General features: G+C 42.4%; 1 protein-coding gene across 1 annotated transcript in view; it reads right to left on the bottom strand.

Annotated features, from left to right (window-relative positions):
* Positions 1 to 24,519, bottom strand: part of PPP1R16B (protein phosphatase 1 regulatory subunit 16B) — a 100,743-nt gene extending 76,224 nt beyond the window's left edge. Inside the window, exons 1-2 of the mRNA XM_048497585.1 lie at positions 24,414 to 24,519; positions 21,390 to 21,797 (exon numbers count right to left, since the gene is read on the bottom strand). Of these exons, the coding sequence (XP_048353542.1) occupies positions 21,390 to 21,636 (247 nt within the window). The 5' untranslated portion in view covers positions 21,637 to 21,797; positions 24,414 to 24,519. The remainder of the gene's footprint in view (positions 1 to 21,389; positions 21,798 to 24,413) is intronic.
* Positions 24,520 to 27,515: the final 2,996 nt, after the last annotated feature.

Genomic DNA, 27,515 nt, shown 5'->3' with positions numbered 1-27,515 from the left:
TATTCCAAAAGCTCGGAGTTCCGCAGGGATATGTTGCAAAGATACCAACAGAATAGCCAGGAGGCAAGTCCATAAGCCCAGTTCAGACAAAAATTAGTGTACTATCAGTGTAGGGGGTATAAGACAATACCTCCGTGCACCACCTGGGTCTCTTCAACAGCATGTTCAGAAAACCCTTAAGAGGGGGTGGAGTTGGAGGGACAGTGGTAGAAGGCACATTCTTGTTTCCTCCTTCATGTGGTGATTATATACTGCATTGTCACACTCAGGGTGAAACTGTATTGGCTAAGAGAAGTAAGTTTAAATATATTATTTCCCAAGTTTCCTATGGTTTATTCTGATCCTTGGGAAGAGACAGGACACTGAAGCTTCATTTGGTCAGAACAACTAACTCCATCTCCACAGACTTAAAGGACAGAAATGTGTACAGTTCTTAAAATGGAAGCCAGAATTCTTAAGATGCTGAATTCTGTAGCAAAGTATAAGTGTGGAATCACAAAAAAGAGTCTTGCCTATGGCTGTCAGTGACATTCCAATTCTGATATGCTCTCTGGATTTTAAGAGTATTCTGCTAAGACAGCAGCTGCTTGTCACACTGGATACAGAAATGCATACTCTGTGTTCATTCTTTTTTGAGATCGGTGCCAGCTAAATTTTTTGAGGGATGCCCAGACAAAGAACACTTCCCTTAATCTGGAAGAGGTGGAATGCGTGAACTGAGGATTCTTTCATGTTGTCTCTTCATCAGGCGCTTCATGCAAAGTGGGCACAGAAGTCATAATGTGGCGGGTGTTAGTCTTGCTGGTCTGAAAAATACCCCAACAGATCACCCTCTGGAGAGTGCCATGTTGCAAATAGGCAGCAGTCTTTGCCATTCTGTTTGGTGGTTAGCAGCTTCATCCATGCCCTAATTAAAAGTATCTTATAATTTATAAACACAAGAAGAAACCATGCATCAATCTTGGCTTAGTGGAAAAGTCAGAGTTCACCAAGCATCGCAGCCAATAGCTGGTTTAGGCTCTATCAGTGAATAAGAAGGGATCCGAGTCTGTAAATCCACTGGGATGACACACTCAAAATTTATTCTTAGCAAAGGTTTATTTCAGGCAGCCTTGCCAGAGGGAATTAAAGCACAGTCCCATTTAACTGTCAAAAGAAGTATGACATAACATACTAATTAGGGAGAAAATTAAGAAAATGTGAGTCAGGTCAAGAAGGTTCTAAAAATGATGGAAGGGTCCAGGTTTCTAAACAGGTTAAACAAAGTTTATAAACTATACAGTGCTACTTTTTTTTTCAAATTCCTTTCTTAGGAGTCCAGCGGCACTTTAGAGCTAATTTCCTCAAGACCTTCATCCTTCCCCCCTCTACTGTCAGTCTGAACTGAAATTATTTTGAGGAAGAAACTATTTGACTCAGTATAGAAGGCCACGTGGCACCACCTGGTCTTCAGAAACAGGCCAACTAGCTCTGCCCCGGAATGTTTCTGTTCAAAGTAACAGTGTATGTGGTGGCGGTGGGGGGGACAGCTTCTTCTACACACGTATCATGATCCTGGTCTAGAGCAGGAACTGTACACATAGGAACTGAGGTCAATTACTGTTCACAGGTTACGTCCCTTACTTATCCTGTGAATTTCATCACATGGAAATTGAATCTCAGAAACTACCAAAATGTATTCCAACATACGTTTTTGTGAGTCTGTGCTCCCTTCATTATGCATAAGAAGAGAACATCCACCAGGCTGATACATTTACACTAGTAACAGAAAGGCAAGCTCTGGCTTCTCCCCACTAGGTAGAGAAACCGAAGATATATGATAAGGAAGATTAGGTCCTGGCACTACCCCAGAGGGAAGCACCTGAGAAATCTCCAGAAGTCTCCTTTGATGTCCAGGAAGAGTTCTAAGAAACTAGCTCTGTTCTTTTGCCTGGGATACAGCCAGTGGTGGGATTCAGCAGGTTCGCATCACTTCGGCAGAACCGGTTGTTAAAATGTTTGTAAACAACCAATTGTTAAATTATCTGAATCCCACCACCAGAACTGGTTGTTAAATTATTTCACTCCCACCACTGGATACAGTGCCTTCCTCCTCAAACCGAGATTCTAGTCCTTACACCTCAAAGCTGACTGTAGCCCATCTTTCCAACTCCAGCTTTACCAACCCATCAGATCACTTCCCACTGTAAGCAGACATGATGTCTCTCATAGCTGGTAATGAGCTCCTAAAAAGGAGGGACTTTCATCTTCACCTTCCTGAAGGAGAACTTAAGATTTCAGTCTTGTGCTGTGATGACATGTACACTTTCTACACTGTTGCTGCAAGCCCCAGTATTGCTGCCTTGAGAAATGTCTTAAAATTTGGCAATAGAGCCTGTGGGACTTAGTGGCCCCTTCCGCACACGCAAAATAATGCATTTTCAAACCACTTTCACAACTGTTTGCAAGTGGATTTTGCCATTCCGCACAGCTTCAAAGAGCACTGAAAGCAGTTTGAAAGTGCATTATTCTGCATGTGCGGAATGAGCCAGTGAGAGGTGTGATGTCTCCAGGCAAAATTAGGGGCATGAATGACCCAGGAACCTACTTGCACAAGCACAAAAATTCTTCTGCAAGATGTGTGTGGTGCTACAGTTCTAATTAGTGAAATTTATAACTTTAGATGATGCATATAAATGTGAAATTCACAAAGACTTCAGTGGAATTTATTTATGTCAAAAGAAACGTACATAGGAGAGTATCCTTCACTTGTAGCCCCTAAGCAGAGTGAAACCTTCTAAACCCACTGACTTCCTCAGCCTTAGAAGGGTGCAGTTCTACAGAGGATTGTGCCGTTGCACAGAGAGATTTGTAGAATGTTTTTTTCCTTACAAATCACTCATGGATTTCAAATGCTGAGAAATAATCCCAAACAGAAATGTCAAACTCTTATCAATAATGATTATGGCCAGGAGGACTGGCATTTAACAACCATCTTAATACAACTCTGGATCTCTATATTCAAGATGAAATGACAGTCTAGCTGAAGAAAAACATACAGTTCTCCTTGATGGGCTCATTATGGATTAGAACACGTAATCAATTTTTAAACCGAACTCCCTACTAAGTTGAGTTACAGCATCTAAAATGGACAAATTGATATCATGGGATACGGTTAGAACAGAAAAATCCCTTGGACTCAACTAGCCAGATACCTATCATTCTATTTATTTTAAGGAACATAAGAACATAAGAACAAGCCAGCTGGATCAGACCAAAGTCCATCTAGTCCAGCTCTCTGCTACTCGCGGTGGCCCACCAGGTGCCTTTGGGAGCTCACATGTAGGATGTGAACGCAATGGCCTTCTGCGGCTGTTGCTCCTGATCACCTGGTCTGCTAAGGGAAATACAAGTGGAATATCAGAGGTTTAGGTAGAAGTCATTTTTTAAAATTGCTTTTTATAGAAATATAAACAGTTCAGAGAAGAGATAAATGAAGAAACCAATATAATATTTGTACAGTCTGGTGACTGTAAGCACCACATGATACAAATACAGCCCATGGTTATCTTTGTCCTCCAACTCAGCAGAAACAACATGATCTTTTCCTGCATAGCTGTGGGAGTTTTAACTATGTGGGACATTCACAGTTTTGGAGATATTTTAGAAATTCCACTAGTGGAATGTTGTGTTCATTATCCACACCCTATGACTGAAGCATATCAGAAGTCCCTTAAAGCTATTCACACAATCACAGTTTAACTGGGGTGCTGTGTGGTTTCCGGGCTGTATGGCCGTGTTCTAGCAGCATTCCCTCCTGACGTTTCGCCTGCATCTGTGGCTGGCATCTTCAGAGGATCTGAAGAAGATGACAGCCACAGATGCAGGCGAAACGTCAGGAGAGAATGCTGCTAGAACACGGCCATACAGCCCGGAAACCACACAGCACCCCAGTGATTCCGGCCGTGAAAGCCTTCGACAATACACAGTTTAACTGCGCTTTAATGCTACAAAAGTCTGCTGCAACACTTGCTTCCAAGAGGATAGCTTGCTTCAAAATTGTAGACGGCACCTCTGTATAAGTGTTCATGTCATTTAGAAATTAAATATACGAAAGGGTAAGAATGTGGGTCTGGTGCTTTCGAGACCTTCCAAATCTGTAGTAGAAACTTCAACGAGCATTGACTAGTGCAAGAATATTTAGGATTTACGAGGACGCACAGATTAACAAAGGGGTATTTTGAAAGACAGGTGAGAAGGAGAAATCACACATACTTCCCTCAATTCTATCACACTAAAAATGTTAAATAAGAGGCATCCAGGGAAACCGATGTGGGTCAAGCGCTGTATATTGGGACATACTGAAAGATTCTGTAATACTAATAAAGCCTCTGGGAAGAACTGACTGGAAAGATTTTATGCCACAGAGGAGCAATTCATGCACAAGAGCCTCTGGCTATCATAAACTGAACTGCTTATCTGCTCAGGGACAAGAAAAGCAGAGGCTTAAGGGAAAAGGGTTTGGAAAGTCCTGGAAATTTGGGACCATCAGGAGGTAGTGGGACTTCAGCAACATGTAATGCCACAGAGTTCACCCTCCAAAGCAGCCATTTCTCAATGAGAGCTGATCCCTGTAATCTGGAGATCAGTTGTAATTCTAGGAGATTTCCAGACCAGAGACCCCAAAATACAACAGGCTAACGGAAAGGCTGGTGCCTAAAAAACCCCAAGAGATTGGAAAAACATGTGCAAGAGTATTAAAGGAAGGCAGAATGAGTTCTCTGGTACAGTTATCATTGGACCAAACTAAACACATTTGGCCATGACTTGGGCTAAGTTTTCCCTGAGCTTCTTCACAAAGAATTTACCCAAGATCTACAGAGCCCAATTCAGATTGGGATCACAGCACAGAGCAGGAGGAGGTGCTTTAGTACAAATCATTTTCTCAGGCCAAAATGACTCAAGGGGCAAACCTTGTTTTCTCTGTTGCAGGACTGCATCTGCTCTGAATACTGACTCTGCAGCACAGTGACAGAGCAGAAAGTAACCTCTGAGCACACCCCCTTAGCCGTGCCATGGTTCTGGCTCGAGTAAATCCTTGCAGTGTTTGCGTAATGTTTCCATGGGTGCCATGAGGCTGTGTGGTAAGCAAATTGAGTCAAGGAAACTCAGCCCCAACTGGTGGTCAAATGTATTAGGTATTGTGGCCCTACGTATTAGAAAGAATGCAGGTTGGGTCCAGGGTTACCCCCCCCCCCCCAGTATCGCGTGTTACCATCACATGGGTTACAGGTTTTTCTCAATGTTCCAGGGCACAATTTCAGGGCATGCATGAAGAAGGAGCATCCACTGCTCTTAACCACTGCACCACACTGGCTTGCAGAGGGCCTAAGATGCAGTCCTTTCTGAATGTGATTATCTGTGGGAGCATTCACCTGTAATTTGCAAGACGTGATAATGCTTCCCAGATATGTACTTATTACAAGTGGAAAAAACTGCCCATTCCCCCAAAGGAAAACTTCAATAGAGACTGACTGTGCACAGAGTTTTAGCCTAATATGGAACTACCTCGACAACTGCCACAGCAACCAACATTTTAAAAGAATGCTGAAAATGAACTCATAAGTATGAAATAAAATACTGAAGGGAGCTTTTCTATATAGAGGCAGAAAACCTCTGAAAACCAGGGGGCTGGGAGGCAACATCAGGAGAGAACCTCAGCCTTCATGCCTCATTTGTTTGACTCACCAGGGCAAAACAAACCAAAACTGCCATACAAAACACAATGCTAGACTAAAGGGATCACTGGTTTGCTACAGTAGGAATTTCTTATGTTCTTAAAATGAAAAAAAAGCTAAAGGAAAAGACAGCTGTACAAGTGGGAGAAAGGATACAGAGAGACATTTCACATTTCCAGTGTTTCAAACATCCAATTATGTCAGCTTTCATTATGGGAATTGCTATAGATTTGCCTTTGCAGCTCATAACCAACTCACATGAAGATGATAATGATTAATTATATTTCTATACTGCCCTACCCTTTTGGGTTTACATCATAATAAACACAATCTAAAACATCTCAAACAATATAAACATTAAGCAGTAAAAAGATCAAAGCAATAACAAATCTAATAATAATTAAAATATGACAATTTACAAACACTTCCACCCCCTGATGGTAAATGGTGGAAAGAGGGAGGAGGGGGAAGCTGGGATCTTTGAGCAATGTGAAGTGTAAACACCAACAGACATTTAGCAACTGGAAAGAAATCACACTTGATTAGTGTACTTTGTCACTCCAAGTTGGGGTGCTTCCACACAAATTCTTCCCTGCATGAGCCATGCGGAATTTCCACAGTATTTGGGAGCACCCAGATGATATCAGAACCAATATGGGTGTGACTTGTTTGGCTCCCATGTGAACTAGGTAGATCAAAGTGAACCACCTTTGATCTGGCTTAAATCTGAAACTGTGCGGGCAATCATCCCCCTGGATGCTCTACCTGCAGCCACGGGAGGGGCAGGGGGTTCCTTTTTCCCAGCTGAGCCATACTAAACCACTGTACCACAGCTCAGCAAGGAAAGGTAAAGAATGGGAAAAGGAAATGTTACAGGCAGTGGGAAGAGCACCAAAAATGATAACATATTGTGCTTTTTCAACTAGTGCAATGGTAAAAAGATGAGGAGGCAGCAGCAGGGTATGCATATGTGGGTGTAGACACCATTCCTGCCCTGCATACTGCTGCAGCATATTTCCACATCCCCATGTAGAAACAGCTTTTCAGTTCCTTCCTAGGGTGAACTAGAAGCAACTAGAATGTGAGAAACGTGGTTGCCCTTAAGGTCCCTAGAAAGTCCTCCTTGACTGGCGCTGCACACACTGCATTTTTAGATGTATAAAACTGATAAGAAGATTTTCACTGATTTGAAAGCAGTTTTAGTGCTCAGAATGTCTGCCATTCAGAAGGACATAAATCTCCCCCTCTTAACACAGTTTTTAACATAGTCCTGAATCACTGCTTTGCATCAAAACACCTAATTGGCTTAAGGGTTGCCATATTTCTTTGGTAGATTTGCCAACATTCTGAAAACTGCTCTTTGTTAGGGGCTCTGAGCTGGAAAGAACAAACCTGCAGTTTTTGTGCTAAGTGGGGAGTCTGTTAAATTGTGAAGTATTCTCAATTGTCAGAGGAGTTTGCAGGCTGTACAAGGTGCTGCAAGCTGCAACAGATAAGGTCCAACTGCAGCTTCTTCAGGGCCATAATCCTGTAGTGTGTCTACTACCCAGATTCTAAGAGCCTTACCCCATCAAACAACGTTACTGAAGTACTTAGGAGAAGGGACTCCAATTGTATGCTAAAAAGGAGTTCAAAAGGTCATTTAGAAATCATGTTTCTGTCGAAGTTTGAGGCATCTGTGCTAAACATCCATTGTTCCCATGATGGTTATCTGGATAAATCTATCCCAGTGTTCCTTCCCTGTTCTGTCTATTATTCTCTAGAACCTACACAAAGCCCTGCTTTGAAAATAGATAATAGATGTGCCACCTATTCATCAGATTTCAAGTCGGTTCAATCCCAGCTAAGTCACAACTTGAAATGCCATAAACAGAATGGTCCCATCTAGCCTAGCACAGTATATGCTGATCAGTATCGTCTTTCCAGGGTCACAAGTCTCTCAAGTCTTTTCCAGACATGCTGCCCAAGATCCATTGCTGGAAATGCAAGAGATCAAACAAGGAACTTCATGCATGCCAGACACTCTGCCACTGAGCTACAGCCCTGGCCTAGGATAAATATTTTGAAGGACAGTTGTAATGCCTTGACCTGCATGGCTAGCCTGGCCTGATCTTGTCAGAGCTTGAAAACTAAGCAAGGTCAGCCCTGGTTAGTACTTGGATGGGAGATCACTAATGAAGTCCAGGGTTGCAGACAATGACCAACCACCTCTGAATGTCTCTTTAAATCCTTATGGGATGACCCTGAGTCGGCTACAATTTGACTACACTTTTGATGCCCACAATTGTAATTGCAGAACATGCAAAAGGGTGGTGTTTCTTCATGGCTGAATTGTGGATGCAACTGTTTTTGTCCAAGCTCTTCATCATGCATTTACCTATAATCAATAACTGGACAAAACTTTTAATCACAAAGGAAAACTCAACTTAACTGGTGAAAGCCTGAAAGGTACACAGATCTGGAGGCTGCACACATGGGAAGATTCTTTTCTTCTACTACTAAATGATGAGAGCACAAAGTAAAAATGGGGTTTCTTCCCTCTGAACATCCAAAGCTAGCCAATATGCCACATTTCAGATTGACTATCCTTAACAACTAGCAATGGACAGAACTCGGCTGAAATCAGCTTCAATGTACTTCTTCGACTTGGATCCAATACTGATAGTTTTTAAATCTGTTCACTTATTTGGGTTTGTGTTCTATACTGTTTGGGTTCTATTGCCATAACCAGGACCGGAACAATCCAAGGTAGAACAGCTGCCAGGGACAATGATATCTGCCAAGGAGCCCTGCTGCCAAGCACCTGCCTTCTGTCACCAATCTGCCAGCCACCTGAGTTCCTGGCTGAACATTCTGCCCAATTCCACTTGGGAGGGGTATGCAGGTGGTGCCAACAGCTGTAAGCATGGAAGTTGGAGGGCATGTGAGCATGGGAAGAACAAACAGGCAGATGGATGGCATGAAGTTCAGTGTTAGGTGGGAAGGGGATCCAGTGGAGGCCAGAGATGGGAAGGGCCCCCACCTTGGTCCCAAAACCTGGAACCAATCTGTTGATAACATAATAAACCACATTCTGCATTCCAATTTCCAGATAATATTAAAAACACTCTTTTGGCCTAGGATTGCGCTGCAAAAGGAGCCAGAGTGCTGTGGTTAAATGCGGTGGCCTCTAATTTGGAGAACCAGGTTTGATTCCCTCATTCCTCCAGTGATAAAAATGGCTTTTAGAATACATCTCAGTGACTGACTGCTGAGAAACAGCTAGGAGAAATTAGCATCAAAGAAAAAAAGGGAAAGGGGTAACGAAAGAAAAGGAAAAATGCAGTGCTGCATGGCAAGGTGACTCTTTTTTTAAAAAAAAGCTCCACTTCAGTGTGGGAAGCGAAGGAAATATCCACCATAATCCAATAGGAGCCTACAACCCACCTTAATAGGCTTTATTTATGACCCACTTGTGAGTCTTGACCAGTGGTGGGATTCAAATAATTTAACAACTGGTTGTATACAAGCATCATTTTAACAACCGGTTTGTGCCAAAGTGGTGCAAACCTGCTGAATCCCACCACTGGTCTCAACCCACAGGTTGGGAAATGCTGATTTATAGGGGAAAAGGTAGGGATCTCTTCTATTTTCCTTGTAAGTTATTAAACTGTGCAGCATTCTAAATCTCCTAATTCCTCCCCTTCTTCCCCAAAGCAATCCTTATTTTGGGTTCTTTGATAAAGATGCTTTATCATTAGGGCACCTTGTTAAAAATCAAAGAATCAGGAAAAATCAGGATTTCAAGCATGCGAATGTGTGAAAACATCCACTTCTTTGAAGTGCTTCATGAAAGATTTTTGTTCCCCACCCCCACCCCACCGCCTCTGCAAAAAGAATACAAATATTTATGCTGCTTGGTGTTTGCGATGCCACTTAGATTTGATACACGTTTGTCAGGGAAAAGCTCCAAACAAGAAACATTTATTGGAGCTTTAAGATATCCTGTTTCAAATGGTATTGTTTATTTGCCTTGCATCAGCCCCGAGCTTAGGTTTCATTGTGCTCAGTTCTGCAGAGAAGCAAAACAAGAATAATCCCTACTTAAAAATCTGTTCATCTGAAGTGAAGATTGATAGGTGAGCAAAAGAAGCAAAATGAAAAGTAACTGTGATGGAATTGAGATTAGTCTGATAAACAGCAGACCAACTGCGCAATCTTTGTGGAGGGCAAACGGCACAAGTGAGTTCAAGAAAAACTTCCACAAACTTTATGGGTTGGGTCCCAGTTCTTATACTGTTTGCATGAGTTGTTCTACTTATATTTATACCTTGCTTTTCCAGCAGATGTCTTCCAAATTGGTTTACATCGGGGGAGGGGGGGTGGTATTCTCAAAGAAGGATTTTTGCCCAATTCTCTCCTCCCCTAGTTCTTGTTAGGGTTGTCAACCTCCAGACGGTAGCTGGAGATCTCCCACTATTACAACTGATCTCTAGGTGGTAGAGATCAGTTCACCTGGAGAAAATGGCTATCTTGGAAGGAGAACTCTGTGGTATTATATCCCACTCCTCTCCTCAAATCCTACCTTCTCAGGCTTCACCCCCAACATCTCCTGGTATTTCCCAACCTGGAGCTGGCAACTCCACTACTTATGCTCCACACTTGTGCTCATCATTCTCTTGTGTCCCTCACCATTCTTCCACCTATCATCCCAAGCTGCTTTTCATGGATGCACAACAGTCCACAGTGGGAGAAGGGAGAATTCTTTCTTGCTATGCTCACTGGGTTTAGAACCCAATCTTGTATATTTGCAGAGGTAATCAAGAGATTCATTGATTATACCCCAAAATAGATGCCATCTCTCTTCCCATGTGTCCAGCTGCTGTCACTCCAGTTGATTCATAATGTTGCTTCTCTGCTAATGGTAAATAGGTCATAAATTGTAAGGAGATTTGCCAGGTGACCTTGGGCTAATCACAGTTCTCTCAAAACTCTCTCAGCCCCATCTACCTCACAAAGTTGTTGGGAGGGGACGGGAAGACAATTGTAAGCTGCTTTGATATTCCTTAGAGGTATGGAAAAGTGGGGTATAAAAACAAATTGTTTTCTTCTATCTAAATACAACTGTAATACTGTAAGTACCATGCAGTACAATAACAATGGGTAAACATGTGGGGTTTAGCTGTCTGATGGCTTATGGACAGTATTGGTGGGTGAATGGTCCTGGATAGGATTTGTGGACTTGGATTGCTTAGTCTTAAGGAGGAAGGTCTGTGTGACATTTTGAGGACTAGTTGGCGATTACATGATAAAATTGTTTCCTCAGAATGCATGTGGGATAGCGGCAGGGAAGGGAATTTTCAAGGTGCGACAAATAAATACATCCTGATAGCAACACAAACCAGTGTTTTTCTGGATCATGTACACTGTAATTTATATAGAGTCTGCTAAAAGCAGAAGTTTAGTAGCCCTTTAATGACTGACAAAATGTATTCCAGCAGAAGAAGCTAAACTGGCAAAGTATGATTAGCATTAGATCTTGTGCCAGATAAAAAAGAATGGCATACAAGAGAATAGCATTAAGGTATGCTACAACTTTGCATATCCTTTTATAACTTCTTGTTGTATCTTCTAGCTTGCACTAGATTTTATGGTAATATTCTTTGCTAATCTGACAGTCATTAGGGGTGGCTCTCACTCAATCTGACTGAAATGTTGTTGATCTAAAAAAACAAAAACCCTTTCACCTCTCCCCCATCTTTCTGTTGTGAATAAAAAAGCTTTGACCTAATGTATATACGCTCCAATGAATCTGCTGAAACCAGCTGTGACTCACAGAAGGATATGCTAGAATAAAGTCTTGCTCTTTAAGTGTCAATTTTCATGAGACAGAGTTAACAGGATAGGAACCATGAGCCTACCTGGTGAATACCTACACACAGCCATATGTAATTTGTACCCTGTTTGCCATTCTCATGTTTTCTTTTCCTGCTCCAGTGTGGGAATAAACTGTTGTGTAGAAGAAACTTCAGGGATCTGGGGTGCAGTTTGTAGTTTTCCACAACTGGCCAGATATTTCTACTATGGTTCAATGTGGTTCTGGACAGAAATCAGTGTAAGGTGAAAACGAAAGCTTTATCTGTGTGCTGCCATACTTCCAGTTCAGAGAAGGGACATTACACATGAGGGAAGTCATGTATGTATGTAGGGAAGGCATATATGACTTTGTGACTGTTCATAGGCTGGCTCCATGCTCCCGTCCTCTGAGCATTGTCTTGTGGATGAGAACCGTAAGTTGACAATGGATTTCTGTTTCAATTTTTCTGCTACAGGCTGACATGGCTATCCAATTGGAGTTAATTTACACTGGATTGAAGGATCTGCTCAGTATTTATTTGTGGTGAACCTTGGCTCCCTTGGCATTTCCCTTCTGATGATGACTCTAATGACATCATCAGAGAACTGTAATGACAATGAGAACAGTGGATTCCAGCATGCAACATATACAACTTTCTGTGGCTGTTCCCAGATCTTTTGTACCACTTTCACTATAAAAGAAACTTTTTCAATTAGAAAAAGCACTTTGAAAAAGTGCCATTAATTAGCTTCTATAAATTGCTTTCTCTAACCTAACTCTTTTTTTAATGCCATTGATTCCCTTGTTGTTCAGATATTCACAAAATGCCTTAAATTTTCCACATAGTTTAAAAGGATCCTTCTGAAACTGATATGTCTGTGCTGATTCAAACCTGAAGGTGGCATTTCTTACAACTGCAATTTCTGTCTAGCTAAGATAAGCTTCTGTATTTCTCCAGTTCTGTTCACCAGGCCTTCAATCAGTACACTTCAATCAGTACACTACTTTTTTTAAAACACACTCAAAACGTTTGAATAAAACAAAGGGTTACCTTTCCATGCTCCCGTTCCACAGCCCCACTAGCCTAGTAGCCACTTGTTCCTGATAACTATGGGCTGATGCTACTGTGACTAGAAGAGGCCATGATGGGGATGCCAACCACACACAATTTTGCAAACACTGAGTTCCCCCAGGCCACTGATGGTAGTCTAAAGAGAGATCTCCACTGGGGACCCACAGCTTCAGTCTTCTCTCCTTGATTTTATCCCTACAACAGTTCTCTGAGGTAGGTTAAGGCTGTACTTGGTCCAAGGTCACCCAACAGGCTTTTGTGGCAAAGTGGGGGTTCAAACCTGTGTCTCTGTGATCTTCGTCCCAACGCTCTAACCACTGACTGTCATGTTACTTCAGTTGCTTTTCTCCATCTTGTCTTTGAAACCATAGCACTGTGTTAGAGATGATCCACACAAGTTCATCCTTTAATCATCCCCTTTCTAAGTTTCCCTTGTCCTTATGTATGTAAGTGCCATCAAGTCGCAACCAACTCACGGGGACCACAGCAAGGGACTTCCAAGGCAAGTGAGAAGAAGCAGAGGTGGTTTGCCATTGCCTTCCTCTGCATACTCTTACTTGGACCTCCCATCTGGCTACCTACCTTGCCTAGCTTTTGGTGAGATTAGGCAATAACATGTCCCCTTCCTTCCCTCCTGCTGTCCTTAGCATGCTTTGTTCCCCCAAACTGGGTCACCATGGTAAGAAAGAACACAATCTGAGTGGGATAGCCCATGGTCTGGACGAGAAGGGTCAATTTTTCAAGATCCTGTCCAGATTAGAACCATTTCCTTTCTATCTGCCCCTCACATTTGTCATTTTCCCTGTCATGACACCAGTGGCTTTTTAGAGAGAAAAAACAGCAATTGCTACAGCACGATGGCAATTACAGCTTGTTTTTTAATCATCAAAATTCCTCCAGTGGAGTGGCAAGGGAGAATGGTGACTGTTGGAGGGAAGGGCATAGAATGCTCCTGGGTGGATGTGCCATTGCCAATGCAGACTCCTTTGCATTTGCAGCAACAATGAATGCAGACTGGAGACATCTTGCCATGTTGAAGTAGGGTTTATGTAGTTGGGTTTTTTGTAACAAACATTCTGTTTCTGATTTCCCCCAGTCTTGGTAAGACACTAGATTTCAGCTGAATTTCTCATCTTGGTTTTTCTGTTTGAAGTGTCAGCAGGCAGGGCTTTTAAGGGGGCCATCTGCTCTCCCATCTCTGTGTTGCCAAATAACAACAGGGAGAACTGAGACTGGACCATGTACCATAGTTGTGGTTGGCATTGATTCTGGCTGCTGAATACAGACTGACTGAGCTGCCAACCAATTAAATAATGCTTAGTTCATATACCTTCCCTTAATTTCATTAATCTCTGCTTGAATATTGCACGTTCAATATAAGGTCAGATGGATAAAGTGGCATGATTTTTTAAGAGTTACATTTATAGCCTGCTTTTCTCTGCTGTAAGGAGTCCCAAAGTAGCTTACAACTACTTCCCTTCCCCATAACAGATACCTTGTGAGGTAAGTGCGGCTGAGAGAGTTCAGAGAGAACTCTAGAGACTAGGCCAAGGTCATTCAACAGGCTTCATGTGTAGGAGTAGGGAAACAAATCCAGTTCACTAGATTAGAGTCTGTCACTTATGTGGCAACCAAATCCCTCCCTCTGTTTCCGTGTGTTTTCTCTGAAGAAAATCTCATTTAATTCAATGGGGCTTTCTTACAAAGCAATCCTGTGCCCACTTACAAAGCCCCATTCAACACAGCCACGTGCTTCTGAGTAAACATGCAAAGGGTTGCATATTCTGACAGGGGTGTGGAAGAGATGCATTCATTCTTGCTTGGTACTATTCTTTGAAATTACATTTTAAATAGACAAAGAAAAAAGTAGATTGGTTAGGCTTCAGGGTTCAACAAAATCCATTTGCTGTGTCTATATTTTTTTAATTTTTATAGCTCCTGAAGGTACACCCTGCAATCAGATAGGTGTGTTCTTACAGACATGTAAAAAAACCTGTGAATAACTTACGTAAGTGCAATAAATCTTTCAACAAAGTCAATATTAATAGGTGTGTTAAGTAGAACTTGGATACTTTAAATTTAGAAAAGTATTATAAAACGGGAAAACCTGCAGTTAAAATGCGTGACTACAATAGCTGTCAAACATTTACCATCCAAAATTCACAGGACAATAAATTAACGGGTTGACAGACTGATAAGAATGGAAACCACCGTTCTAACAGGACTGATACCAGCTTGGAAGGGATGGTTTGTACTTTTGATCAAAACCCAGGCTATGTGAGGCTTCAGCATACCTTTAAAAGATTGGTTCTTTCCTTCATAACCTGCTTGATCCCCAAACTAATTCTCAAATGTATGCACATCACTTCCTCTCTCTTTAATCAACAACTGAGTGAACAGTGAGTTACAGCTGTATTTTTAAGTCAGGTCAGGATGAAGAGAAAGAGGAGGGAGGAAGAGGAGTTTGGATTTATACCCCATTTTTCTCAACTGTAATGAGTCTCCAAGCAGCTTACAAACTATTTCCCTTCCTCTCACCACAGCAAACACCTGTGAGGTAGGTGGGGCTGAGAGAGTTCAGAGAGAACTGTGACTAGTCCAATATCACTCAGGAGGCTGGAGGATGGGGAAAACAAACCAGGTTCACTGATAAGAGTCTGCTGCTTATGTGGAGAGTTGGGGAATCAAACCTGGTTCTCCAGATTTGAGTCCACTGCTCTTAACCACTACACACACTGCATTTGAAGGGATGTCTGGTGTCATAAGGCAAAGAAATTAATGCAGCATTTAGCGCAACCCTACTTCCTAATCTCCTCCAAAATCCTTAATGAGTAATGCACATAGCATGATATTTCCCCTTACCTAGCCTGCATACACACACAAGTGTGAAACTGAACCTTACCACAGCTGCAGCAAACAGTATGGTACAGGTGGGAATGGTTGGGAAATTCTATAAGATTTTGGGTGTGGAGCCAGGAGAAGAACTCCAACCTCATAGACCAGACCTCCCTCCTTTCCCCCCACTTTCTTCCACCATACTGAGCTATGCACACAGGCAGGAAGAACAGCTTGGGGTGGGGGACAAATGGTGCATTGCAGCAAGCTGTCCCACATCTTTTTGACAGTGAATCTATTAGCTTTCCCCATAGCGGCATTGGAGGGAATGCCCTCATGCATGGACACCCTGCAGCCACTAGTAAGATTACCCTTTAATTCAGGAAGGGGAAAAGGTTCACTTTTTTCCTCTCTAGATTAAAGGGGAAAGCTCCAAGAACACCAAAAACTATGCTCAGAAGGAGAATGGTGTCATTCCATGAGGTGGAATTTTTGTGTGGAAACAGCTTTAGCGATCCTAAAGTGAAAAGGGCAGGTCCCAGCCAGACTTCCTTGCTTTATGAAGCCACCATATTTCCAGAAGGAGCCTGAAATAAGTTAAAGGGAAGAATCATGATTTTCTCATTACCAGTTAGCAGAAAACATTTAACATGGATAACCTTGGTACCAGGTGCCTTTGCCTCATTGTAGTTAAACCCTTCCTTAAATTATCTTTTACTCTTTTAATCATCCTGCTATGCTATGCTCAGTCATATTATCTAAAGAGGGAGTTTCGTCAAGATCATTTACAGCCTGATATAGGAGATGCTCAGCTTAAAAAAAATGAGCCAGAAGATATCTTGGCTGGACATGGGTTAGGCAGGTAGAGTTTGGAGAACCTTTTTTTTTTACTTAACACACATGAGAGGGATTTTCCTGTGCAGAAAATGAGGTCTCCAAAAGGAAGTAGTCTCATCATAAATTAAAAGGCCTGTTTCAAAAGATTCTCAAATTGGTTTAGCTGCTCTCACCTTGACTAAGAGGAAAGGCAACCAAGGGATATGGGGGGTGGGGAATCAAGACTGAAGCTGAGAGCTGATAATATCTACAAGCTTATTGAGTGCTTGGAATAGTAGAGGTGTGCGCTATGGCAGATCTATCAGTTAATTCACAGTTCCAGTTTGAGGGGGAGGCAGAATAACTTTCCCCTGCATGTGGTAAATTGGTCTTGTGATACAGAGGCTCATGTTCCTATCAAAATACACAACAGTTTCTTTTCTAAATCAGTATTTAAAACCTTGTCGATTTTAGTTCTTTAAACATAATACCCCTGATGAAGTTTCAGAGGGTAGCTCTGTTAGTCTGCAAAATAATATCTACATTCAAGTCCAGTAGCCCTGAAGAGATCAGGAACTAAGGTTACCAAGTACCCCCTGGCAACTGGTAAGGGAAGGATGGGGGCCTTACCAATTGCTAATTGAGGCCAAGATTGATGCATTGATGTCACTTCTGGAAGTAACAACATCATGTTATTGACGACATGGGAGACGCTCTGGTATTTGGGCAAAAACTCTATAGTAGAAGCTAGAGGTTACTTCAGAAGTGATGTCCATGTGCCAATGGCATTGAGGCCTAGGCCTCAATTTGTACCTGATAAGGCCCTCACCAGCTGGCTGAACAGCACTGGGAGAAAGGGGGCCCAAAGCATTGGATTCCTTGCCCCCAGCGGGGACTGGCAACTCTAACAAGAGTTTCTGAGAGTCAAACCTCCCTTTGTCAGATACCCTTGATTACTAACCTCATATTTAGTTCCTTTAAAACTTCCTTTAAAACTTCTGAACAGTCAGTAAAGAAGAAATGAAAGTGAAATATCTATAAACACTGGGAGGAAAAGAACCCTTACCCTTCCTTGTTTTATTTACCACATCGCTTAGAGATGATGCCATCTTTTGTCCAACAAGCCAATCTGAAAATCTGATTACTCCAAAGTGTTCTGTTGTTTTGTCGAACAAAAAGAGGCTGATGGGGAAGTAACTGGGCCAATCCTACTTTCATCTCCCAGGTTCTAAAGAAGCTTATTGAATAATATTTCGCTGTTCAGACAGTATTTCCTTTCAAACCATCTAATGCTTCTAATGGATCTAATGGCATTTTCTATTCTAGTCTAAACTATATCCAAATCACATTTTGACCAAACCAAAACAAATTTGTCAGTTGAACAGCACAGTAGCAAAAGGTAGCATTTATTACAAACAAACTTTCATTTGCTAAGCCCACAGAACATTTGTATTTACTCACTAAAATTACTATCACAAAGCAATGTTGTTATTAACCTTCATCAAATCTTGAACATTCCACCCCAGCCCCCAGCACCCAAAATCTCACCATCCTTAACTGACAAATATGAGAGTACGTGAGAACCTAGAAAAACTTGAGGGGGGCATCTCATTTCTCCCCCCAACAAATATTTCCAGTGTTTCTTCCCTGAAAGACCCCATAGCCTCACCCTTTCTCCTGAATCCTTCTCTGCTTCCCACCCAACAGGTGACCTACATCTATCCGCCCCTTTGTTTTCTGTTTTCCCTTTCTCTCCATCCCCAAAAGCCTCTTCCTAGGAAACTATGATCCTGGCCCAGAGGTCAGTACCCCTGGCATTGTCAAGACCCATCAAGTACTTGTGTGGGGACACCTCACTTTCCCCTGTACCCCCCCTTCCCTCACTGTTTCCTCTTTCCCTCTCTCTGGCAACCCCCCATATCCTCTCCCCTTTCCCTGACTCATTCTCAACTTCTCAGCCATTCACCAAACAACCTTGTACTGGCGTCCCATCTTCAACTTTATTTATTATTTGTTTACTTCAGGTACACCCCACCTTTCTCCAGCTTATGTTAGACATCTTTTTTTATCCACACAATAACCCTGTGAGATTAGGGTACAAGTAGGTGAATGGTCCAAAGATCACCTAGTGAGCTTCCACAACAAAATGGGGATTCAGACCTGGCTCTCCCTGATCCAACTTTGAACCTCTAAATCAGGAGTGTTCAACTCATTTTTTATGAGGGCTGGATATGACATAAATGTGATTTGGTTGGGACAGGCCCAGGCCGGGGGGGGGGGAGCAGTGTGACTGCCTTGGTTGGTCCCATAACAGCACTGTGGGGTGCCTGGACTGGCAAGACTGCAGTGGGATGCGGTGGCTGCAAGGGTCTCAGTTGGGTCATGGACTTGATAAGCCCCCTCTAGGGGCCAGATGCGACCCCTGAGCTGCATGTTGGACACCCCTACTCTAAATACTATGCCAAACTGGCTTTCATAGGGTGGCTGCTGTGGAACAGTAACAAGCAGTCGAGCCCATACCCTTTTCAGGATAAAGATGACAGGAGATTTGTGAATTCATCCTCCATTTCCTTGATCATCTTTGTTCTAGAATGCCACGCTTGGATTTTAGTGCCTACCAATTCTGTCCCCAAGGCACTAGGACTCAAGTGGAGCATTCTGGAACACAGACGGTCCAGGAAATGGCAGATGAATTCACAAATCTCTTGTCATCTTTATCCTGAAAAGGGTATAATTGATTCATGAAGGTCGGGTGGTATCACGTTATCCCAAGATTGCTTCCAGGTCTATGGTTGCCAATCTCCAGGTGAGACCTGAAGATCTCCTAGAATTACAACTGAACTCCAGACAGAAGATATCTGTCTGCTTTGAGAAAATGAGGTGGAGAGCTGGCTGAAGCCCAAATCCTGCCCTCCTCAGACTCCAGGAATTTGCAAGCTAGTTGGACCTGGTACTCCCTCAAAGGCTCACACAGGCCTGAAAAACACCCTGCCTGCTCTCCATGCATTTTCAGTGACAGAAACACCTGTCTTGTTTTTAATCTGGCAATTAGGATGGCTACATTTTAGGATTATCTTTTTATTAATGTATTATTAGATTTTACATTAGCTGCCTTGTTTTTATTATTGTTTTGTCAATAGTTTTTTAGTTGTTGCTGCTCTTGCTGATTATTTTTCCAGGGTTTTTTTTAAAACTCTTTATATGATGGGCAGGCAACCCCCAGGGCATGCCTGCTGAATAATGGCACTCCAGTATGAAATGTAGAATTGTTTCTTTCCAAGCAACTGAGGGGACCCAGGACATGTTGACAGATCCCACCACCCTCTGTGCAGCTTAACAAATATTTATATCCCACCTTTCCTTTTGGTTCAACTTGGGAAACGTTCTCCAAATTAATGGCTCTTCCATTAGCGCAAAAATTCCATTAAATTGGAGGAAGGCTACTTGGAGGATGGTTGCATCCACCCAAGTGTATCCAGGATAAGCAGCACAGGAGAAGGTGGTGAATGTGGGTTATGCCTGTCCTTACCTCCTGGACCTCGGGAACTGTCAGTCAGGTATAAGGGAAGCCTCTGGCTCTTTCTGCACGAGCAGAATAGAGTGCTCCAGGGATGGCAAAAACGTCATCCCTGAAGAGGCGTTCGTCCCTGGGGAGGTGAGCGAGGTTTTTCAAAAGGGGCACCTTCCAGCCGCTGCCGTGCGAACTCCAGCACCGTCGCTCTGGCCAGGGGGGCATGTCCCCTGGCCTCCACAACGTGACGGGAGCCAGCAGGAGCAGGTAAGCTGGCTGGGGAAGGCACAGCCTGTGCAAAGGCTGCGCCTTCCCCTGTGCCCCTACCGGGACCATCTGTGTGAACGGTCCCGGGGGGGGGGGGTGTTTAGGCATAATTTATGCCGAAGCACCCCCGCTCAGTGCCCATGCGGAAAGGGCCTCTGAGGCACTGGCAGAAGTACTCTGGTTCAGCTCACTCAAAGGGGTCTGGCAAAGGACAACCCCGCTTCCCTCCCTCCCTCCCCACCCACACACGCTTTTGCTTGCAGGCATATCACCATCTTCATAGCTAAAAATGCTTTGCCATGCTAACCAAAAAACTGCCTAAGCCTGCTTTAGATTGTTAAAATATTTTCCATTTTAAGCCACTATGAGTGTTATCTTCACAACAGAAAATCAAGTGAACACATTTCCATCCTTATAGACAATGTTATTGCCAACCAAGGAACCTTCACCCTGTCTTTCCAAACCTGACTTAATTTTGTTATCAGGAGCCAGACTAGAAATCTGTGAAAGCTCTCCTGAGACATGGCACTCATTTTTTAGAAACTGGTTTGATTTCCTTCAAAAATTGCTCAAACACCTTCATTCACTAAAGCCACTTTGAGTTTTCCTTTAAGTAAAATTCAGCAATGAACCCAGGATGTCCTGAATCCTCTTGAAAAATTCAGGCAGTCTCATGAGAAATTCTGTAAGCCTCATCTAAATTCCTCCGACCATCTTCAAAATTCTTCAGACATTGTGCCTGAGTGACCGTCCTTTAGTTTGCTTCAAGGTTGGCTTTAATGAAACTTTGGTGTCAATTCTAAACCTGCAATTATTGTTAAATTGTGTGTGTGTGTTTTGTCATTGTTGTTTCAGATCACCTGCTACTATTTTCAGTATTTTTTTTTTCCCTAGCAGACATTCCAGTTCTCTTGTTTTGCAGGGCAGGAAGAGAGCAGGCAATGCCACCGTGTGATGACTTTTCCATCAAAAAAATATGATACGAGACAATTTTACAAAAATCATGCATTGAGTATGGAGGGAAGGGATTTAGACCCACAGTCCAAGGAAAGAAGGAACTGCAGGCAGGAAGGACACCACTGGGATTCAGGCCAGCTTGACACCAAACTCAGCATGGAGAAAGATATGGAACTAACATCACCCGCTGAAGCAAACTCAAGGTCAGTCACTTCAGCCACCCTTGTAACTTCTCATCAGACTGTGCACACACAGAGACCCCTGATTATTCACATCCTCATGGCTAAAAGTTTTTGCTAACACCATAACTAGAAATGGTCCTGTGCAGAGCCCAGATCCAGAGAAGGGGCAGATGTGAGTCCAGAACTGAGCTCTTACCTTCCTCAACATCGTTCCTTAATGAAGCCTCCAACAGTGCAACACTGGCCTCAAAAGAAACCTTCTTGCGGCTGATCACGTTCCTCCTCTTCTCATGTTTCCTCTTCTTGTGCTGCATCTCTTTCTCGTATTGCGCCCACTTCTTCAGCTGCTGAGCTCTGCGTTTCTGGGCTGCTCGGAGCCGCTCGAGTGTTGGTACCTTATCTAGCAGCTGGAGCTCTGTCAGCAGGTCCATGTGGGAGTCCATTGCCTGGGCAGATTTCAGAGGCAAAACGAGTCAGCCTCACTTCTGGCTGGACTAGCAGCCCAATCTGGGCACCCAGAGTCAGCTGCCCAGAACTAAGAGAACATCCTGTGGCTGATCCATGAATAGGACTTCCTAGAGTCTGAAGAACACATGGTGCAATTCTAGAGAGAAAGTCAAAAAACATCAAAGTTAAGGTTTGTGCCAAATCAAATCAAACCCAGGCCAAGTTTATTTATTTGCTTCCTTCGTTTATAGCCTGCCTTTCTCCTTAACTGAGACCCAAAGTGGCTTACACTGTTCTCCTCGACATCTTTTTATTCTCACAATAATCCTGTGAGTATAACTGGCCTGAGGTCACTCAGCAAGCCTCCAAGGTAAACGGGGAATTTAAATTTGTATCTCCCAGATCCTAGTCTGATATTCCAATTACTAAACCAAGATGGAGATACATGTACTAGAGAGCAAATTTTCTACAACCATTGATGTGTCCCTCGCTTCTGGCCTGTGCATCACATCTGATTGCATTAAAATTCTGTGCTTGTTAAAAAGCTTCTGTAGTAAATGCAGAGACACTTATAATGACACTGGAGAATCTGCATAGGAGTTCTGTGTGCATTTTCCTCCATCTACTGCCATATCCCTTCACTTTTTCCCTGCTGTGCCACTGGAAGGTTTTTTTTTTAAAAAAAAGAAAAAAGTAGTTACTGTAAAAGCTATAATGCTGCAACATATAGTAATAACATTCACTCCGGTCATCTTCCTGCTTCGACTGCCCCCGCCATTTGAGGCTAGTCGGACTTTCTTGGTCATGGCACCAAAACTTTAGAACTCCCTTCCCAGGAAGACAGATGATCTATTGATGTCTTTCATTATTGGCCCTCACCCATGGTTCTGGTCTTGCATGCTTATGTGTTTTTATTGAATTATTTTATAATTTTAAAAGTTGTTTTTAGCTATTCAGATGTTTTAATGTTTTTATCTGTGTCACCTTAGGGACCCTGATTAAATGGAAAGGTGGCATAAAAATGTTTTAAATACCATAAATAACTTTATAACAATCTACTCATGATTTATTAGTTCCTCCAAATTCCCAGTTTTCATTTCTTTTCAAAAAGGGATAGAGGCTTTTAATTCTATCTCCATAACAAATAGGGCTGGGTGATCATTAAAAAATATATAAATGAAAGCTGAGAATTCAGAGGAAATAGTTCATCATTACAATAATTAATGACTTTCTTAGCAAGCCTTCTGCTCATACGGGAGGGAAAGTGGTTGCCATTAGAAGCTGACAGTCATAAAATGATGTCAGTGTGAACAAGACCTAAAAAAAATAGACATCCTTTTCACAATGATCATACAAAACCAGGTTTGAGAACACGCTACCACTGATGGGGAAAGTCTGGAAATTCAGCATCAGATAGATGCTCCCCGCACAACAACCAATACAATTTCTGTAGTTTTGAAGCCAAGGCAGAGAAAAGCAATTGTGTGGATGCTAAAATGTACACACTTTCCACACCAAAAATCATTTAAAAACAAATATAGTAAATAACAAATACAGTATCTATTTGGAGTTCATAACATTTAACATACTACACACTTAGATAACCTCTCTCTCTCCCTCTCTCTCTCTCTCTCTCTCTCTCTCTCTTTGTCTATATGTGGAAGTTGCAGTGGGAGGCCATTATCTTAACTGCTTTTATCATTTTAGCACAATTTGAGACATTTGGCTAAGCAATAGTTGTAGAAAGAGAGACTACAATGACTGGAAAGAAAATGGAATAATGAAAGATAGAATCCTGTCCAATGGCTCTTCTGGTCTGAGATCTTTAGCAAATGTTAGCAAAAATGGTTGTCAGGTGGCCAATCACATAAATCCCCGTCTGCCTTCAGAAGTGGCATATCTTAGACATATTTAATTCCCCACCATACAATACAAAACAACACCCGTAATACACAAAATAACTCTTTGCATATAAAAAGTGGGCTCACCATTTCCTTAACATTCCTTATCCTCACCATTTCCTTAACATTCTAACTTTCTATGTGGAAGATGTGAGAAGGGGTGGGGTGTCAGGCAAAGAATTCTGTCACACTAGCATCCATCTACTATCAAAAGTGGTACAGTTCAGACACAAGCTTGCCTCCTGATCTGCCATTTGTGAGAATGGGACCATCCTGTCAGTGCTTCATCTTCATAAGACCTGAACATGTTGAGCACAGTGTAATGAGACACTGAAAGGCCACACTTCTTACATGACTATTATGTCACAATGATGCATCTGCCTTAGAATTTGACATTAATTAGGTTGTCATCCTTCTTACACAACTTGGAGAGATTAAAAAAAGAGTTTCCGTTTCACACAAACCATGTACAATAGCAGCTTTAGAATGACCTAGTTGCGTGCAACAATTCTGGACTCTCTCCTACCAGACAACATCTGTTTCTGTCAGAGCTGGTGTTGGCTGCAAACAGCAACATATTTATTTAATTTTTTTCATAGGTTGAAATAACTTATGAGGCAGTTTATAACAATAAAATCCTACTAGTAACAATCTAACAAGACAAAGGCAGCAGCAAAAACCTAACAATAACAGGAATGCTATAAAATTGGCCAAAATCTATTACTAAAACTAACATTTTCAACCCAATATGCAAGGGCATGTTAGCAGAGAAAACTATGAGGCCAAAAAGTGGAGGAGGGGGGAGGGGAGGAGAGAGATCTGAGTAATAATTAAATGCCAACTCAATATCATCTAAATCTCATCAAACGTACCTCTAGGCACAATGTTGTGGGGAGTTCCAAATACAGCACAAGAATATCAGAGACTGATTTGGCTTCCTTCAAGATCTCTAGGAGCATCCTCCATGTTGTACTGACATTAAGGATGACAATAATGTGGGATGTTTGAATTGCTTTAGTTCTCCAACTCAGGGAAACTCAACAGCAGGCAACAGTTTTTTTTTTTATCCGCCTGCAGCACACATCAGGTTACCAGATGCAAAATGGAGAGGGTCGGGCATCTGGATCTGGTGAAGGAGCTGAATTTTGGAATTTCCTGGGAATGTCAAAGACAAAGGAATGATCTTTCTCCAGGAATGAAAGGCTAATATTCAGGACTCTGAAAACTGGGGGCCACAAATACAGTTCTTGACATGGCTTCTTGAGGAGGGGTGGTTGAGGAATAAGCCAGAAGAAACACCAGGAGTACTGCAAAGGGATGTTCTAGCAACTTTTGTTTGTTTGCTTGAATATCAGGCAATGGATGCTCCTCTCATGAAACTCCCATCACTATCTCTGGTTTGGTGAGGCAGTTATTCTTGCATATATGGGTTCCTCACGGCCAACAAATCCTTGATAGAATGTCCAAGGATCTCTGACTGTGACAGATCAGGCAGGGATCTTCTCCTGGAGTTCCTGGGGTTCACAAAAGTCAGGATACAGTGGGGACATTAGGGATTGTCCTTTCTGCTTGGGGAGTCTCTCTCTTTTGAGAAGTCCACCCATGGTGAAGATAGGCCAGAACAGAATCTCACAGAGCCCTTCCTTGGCAGTAAATTTCTGAAACACATTTTTGCAAACAGGGCTCCCCAAGCCAAATGATTCCCCTTGACCCAGCCTCACCATGTCCTGGGTCACCCATCATATAAAATCGAAATCACATGGCTTGCCTGGCTCTACAGACCATCAGGGTGACCAGAGACCTTGGAATTTTGATTCCTTCTTGACAGCCTTGTGCTAAACATGCTTCATGCTTCGGAGAACAAATTGAACAGTGCATTTAAGACAGAGAGGGAGATCATTTCTGATTCACTTGCTTTACATCAAATATTGAAACCAAGTTGGGAACATCCATGCTGAGAAAAGACACAAAAGAAAAAAAGAGTCAAAAGCCATTTGGAAGCAAAAGCAGGGACAGAAATTTGAAGAATCCTCAAAGTCACTCATGTTCTACTCAAAGCAACACAGGGGACCAGACAGTGGGGGTGGAAGGGAGGTCTCACCAGGAAACGTAGGAGTCTCCTCCCAAACCATTTTTAATGAAAAGAGGATTTATGAAAAGCATATAAGTGAGCACAGTCCTTTCCCATGGTGCTGAAGTGGTCAAGAATTGCATTCTTTATATGAGACTTGCACACTGAACACTGCTGAAATGCTACGAAGACAGCCAGCATTAAGCATATTCTTTGCTACATAAGGGTATTCCACAATTATTTTTCCACTGCTGTACCTCCCACCGCTGTTTCACTAAATACTACATATCCTCTTTACATTCAGCCTTTTTCCCTTTCATGTGACACAACACAACAGTAGCCAACAATTTACTCCAACATCAATGCACATTTGCAGTGCATTTCCCATCTTTTCCTTACATTTCATTTAACGAAAGAACACTCAATGTTTGCTTGTACCAAGCAACATAAATTTCTCAAACTCAGTTTATATGATAAGGTAGTTCTCAAGTGTTCAAAACCCAGGTCTTTGCTCTGTAACATTTTCCACTCTAGGATGCTAAGACCACTGAAGGACCTTTCACAAGCACTCACAGTTCATGATCTCGGGAAGATGGCATTGGTACATTGCACATCTATTTAACCTGTCAGCAGATATCCAATAAGATCCCCTCCTCCAAAAAAAAAACAGGCACAAGCAATGCTCACTTCAACCCAAGCATGGAATTATGGAGTCGCACACTGCTTCTTCTGTCACACACAATTTCTGGTACAGCTGGTAAAACAGACTCAAAGGTCATGGATTGTGGAGGGCTTTGTGTTCTAATCATATTTTGTGAACTTAGACATGTCACAGTCCTCCAAGTCAAATGAACTGCACCATGGCCCCTTACCCAATACTTCCTAACTCTGTTTGATGACATCAGACCCATATGAACTACCTAAGCATGCTCAAATGTGGATGGGTGGGGGGAGCTTAGAAATATTATTTTGATTTTAGGGAGCAAGGATATCTCAGAGGGCGAAGAACCCATACATCATCTCTGCAGAAAGATGAATGTTTTATGATCCGTACTGAAATCTTTGGAATTACATCCATGTATGGGAATTGAAAAAAGAACACCCACTCAGAAATTTCGTTTAAATAGCTGTATTTCCAGTGTAATGAATTTAGAAAAACAAACAAACTGTATCTCGTGATAAATGTCATATTAACTAGATACAAACTCCACTCTCCTCCCACCAGCCTTGGTTTAAAAAAATCCAACACATATTCGAGATATTAATGTGCTTCAATGCCCCCATTCCACACCTACAGTTAGCAGGATGGGCACCAACTCCATTTGCACTCATGCTCCAGAGGGACAGGTGTGTAAGTGAAACAACAGAGAGGGGAGGTCATACATACACTAGCACCATCCTGTAATGTTGATTGCATGGACAAGACTCAAAGTAATTGTCCCACTTGGACTTTTTATATGCACTCATTTCTCCCCTCAGTTGTTCGATAATTGGGAGGTAATGACGTTATCCACCAATTCTGATAGGCAATAGTATATTTGAAAGCTAACAGGATGAGATCTCAAGATTGCGATCTCCCAAAACTGAATCACTTAAGTGGTGAATTTTGGGCTGCAGCAAGAGGTGGGGAATTTATACTTCATGGATAGAAATTCCTTCAATGCACACTCTAGTGGATTCAGAGGCGTAGCTAGGGAAAATGGAGCCCAGTACAAAATCTGAGTTTTGTGCGCGCGCCCCCATGTTCATTTGTGTTTTTTGTATTTTTAGTATTGTTTCAGTTTTTGGCCTGCAGGGGTGCAGTTTTTAGGCTAGCAGCACCAGAATTTCAGGGTATCTTTAGGAGACTCTCCTGATGATACTACCCGGGTTTGGTAAAGTTTGGTTCAGGGGGTCCAAAGTT

Source organism: Sphaerodactylus townsendi, linkage group LG05, assembly GCF_021028975.2.
Source record: "Sphaerodactylus townsendi isolate TG3544 linkage group LG05, MPM_Stown_v2.3, whole genome shotgun sequence".
NCBI lineage: Eukaryota > Metazoa > Chordata > Lepidosauria > Squamata > Sphaerodactylidae > Sphaerodactylus > Sphaerodactylus townsendi.
Note: the sequence above shows the minus strand (reverse complement) of the source record. Positions and strands in the feature narration are given on the sequence as shown.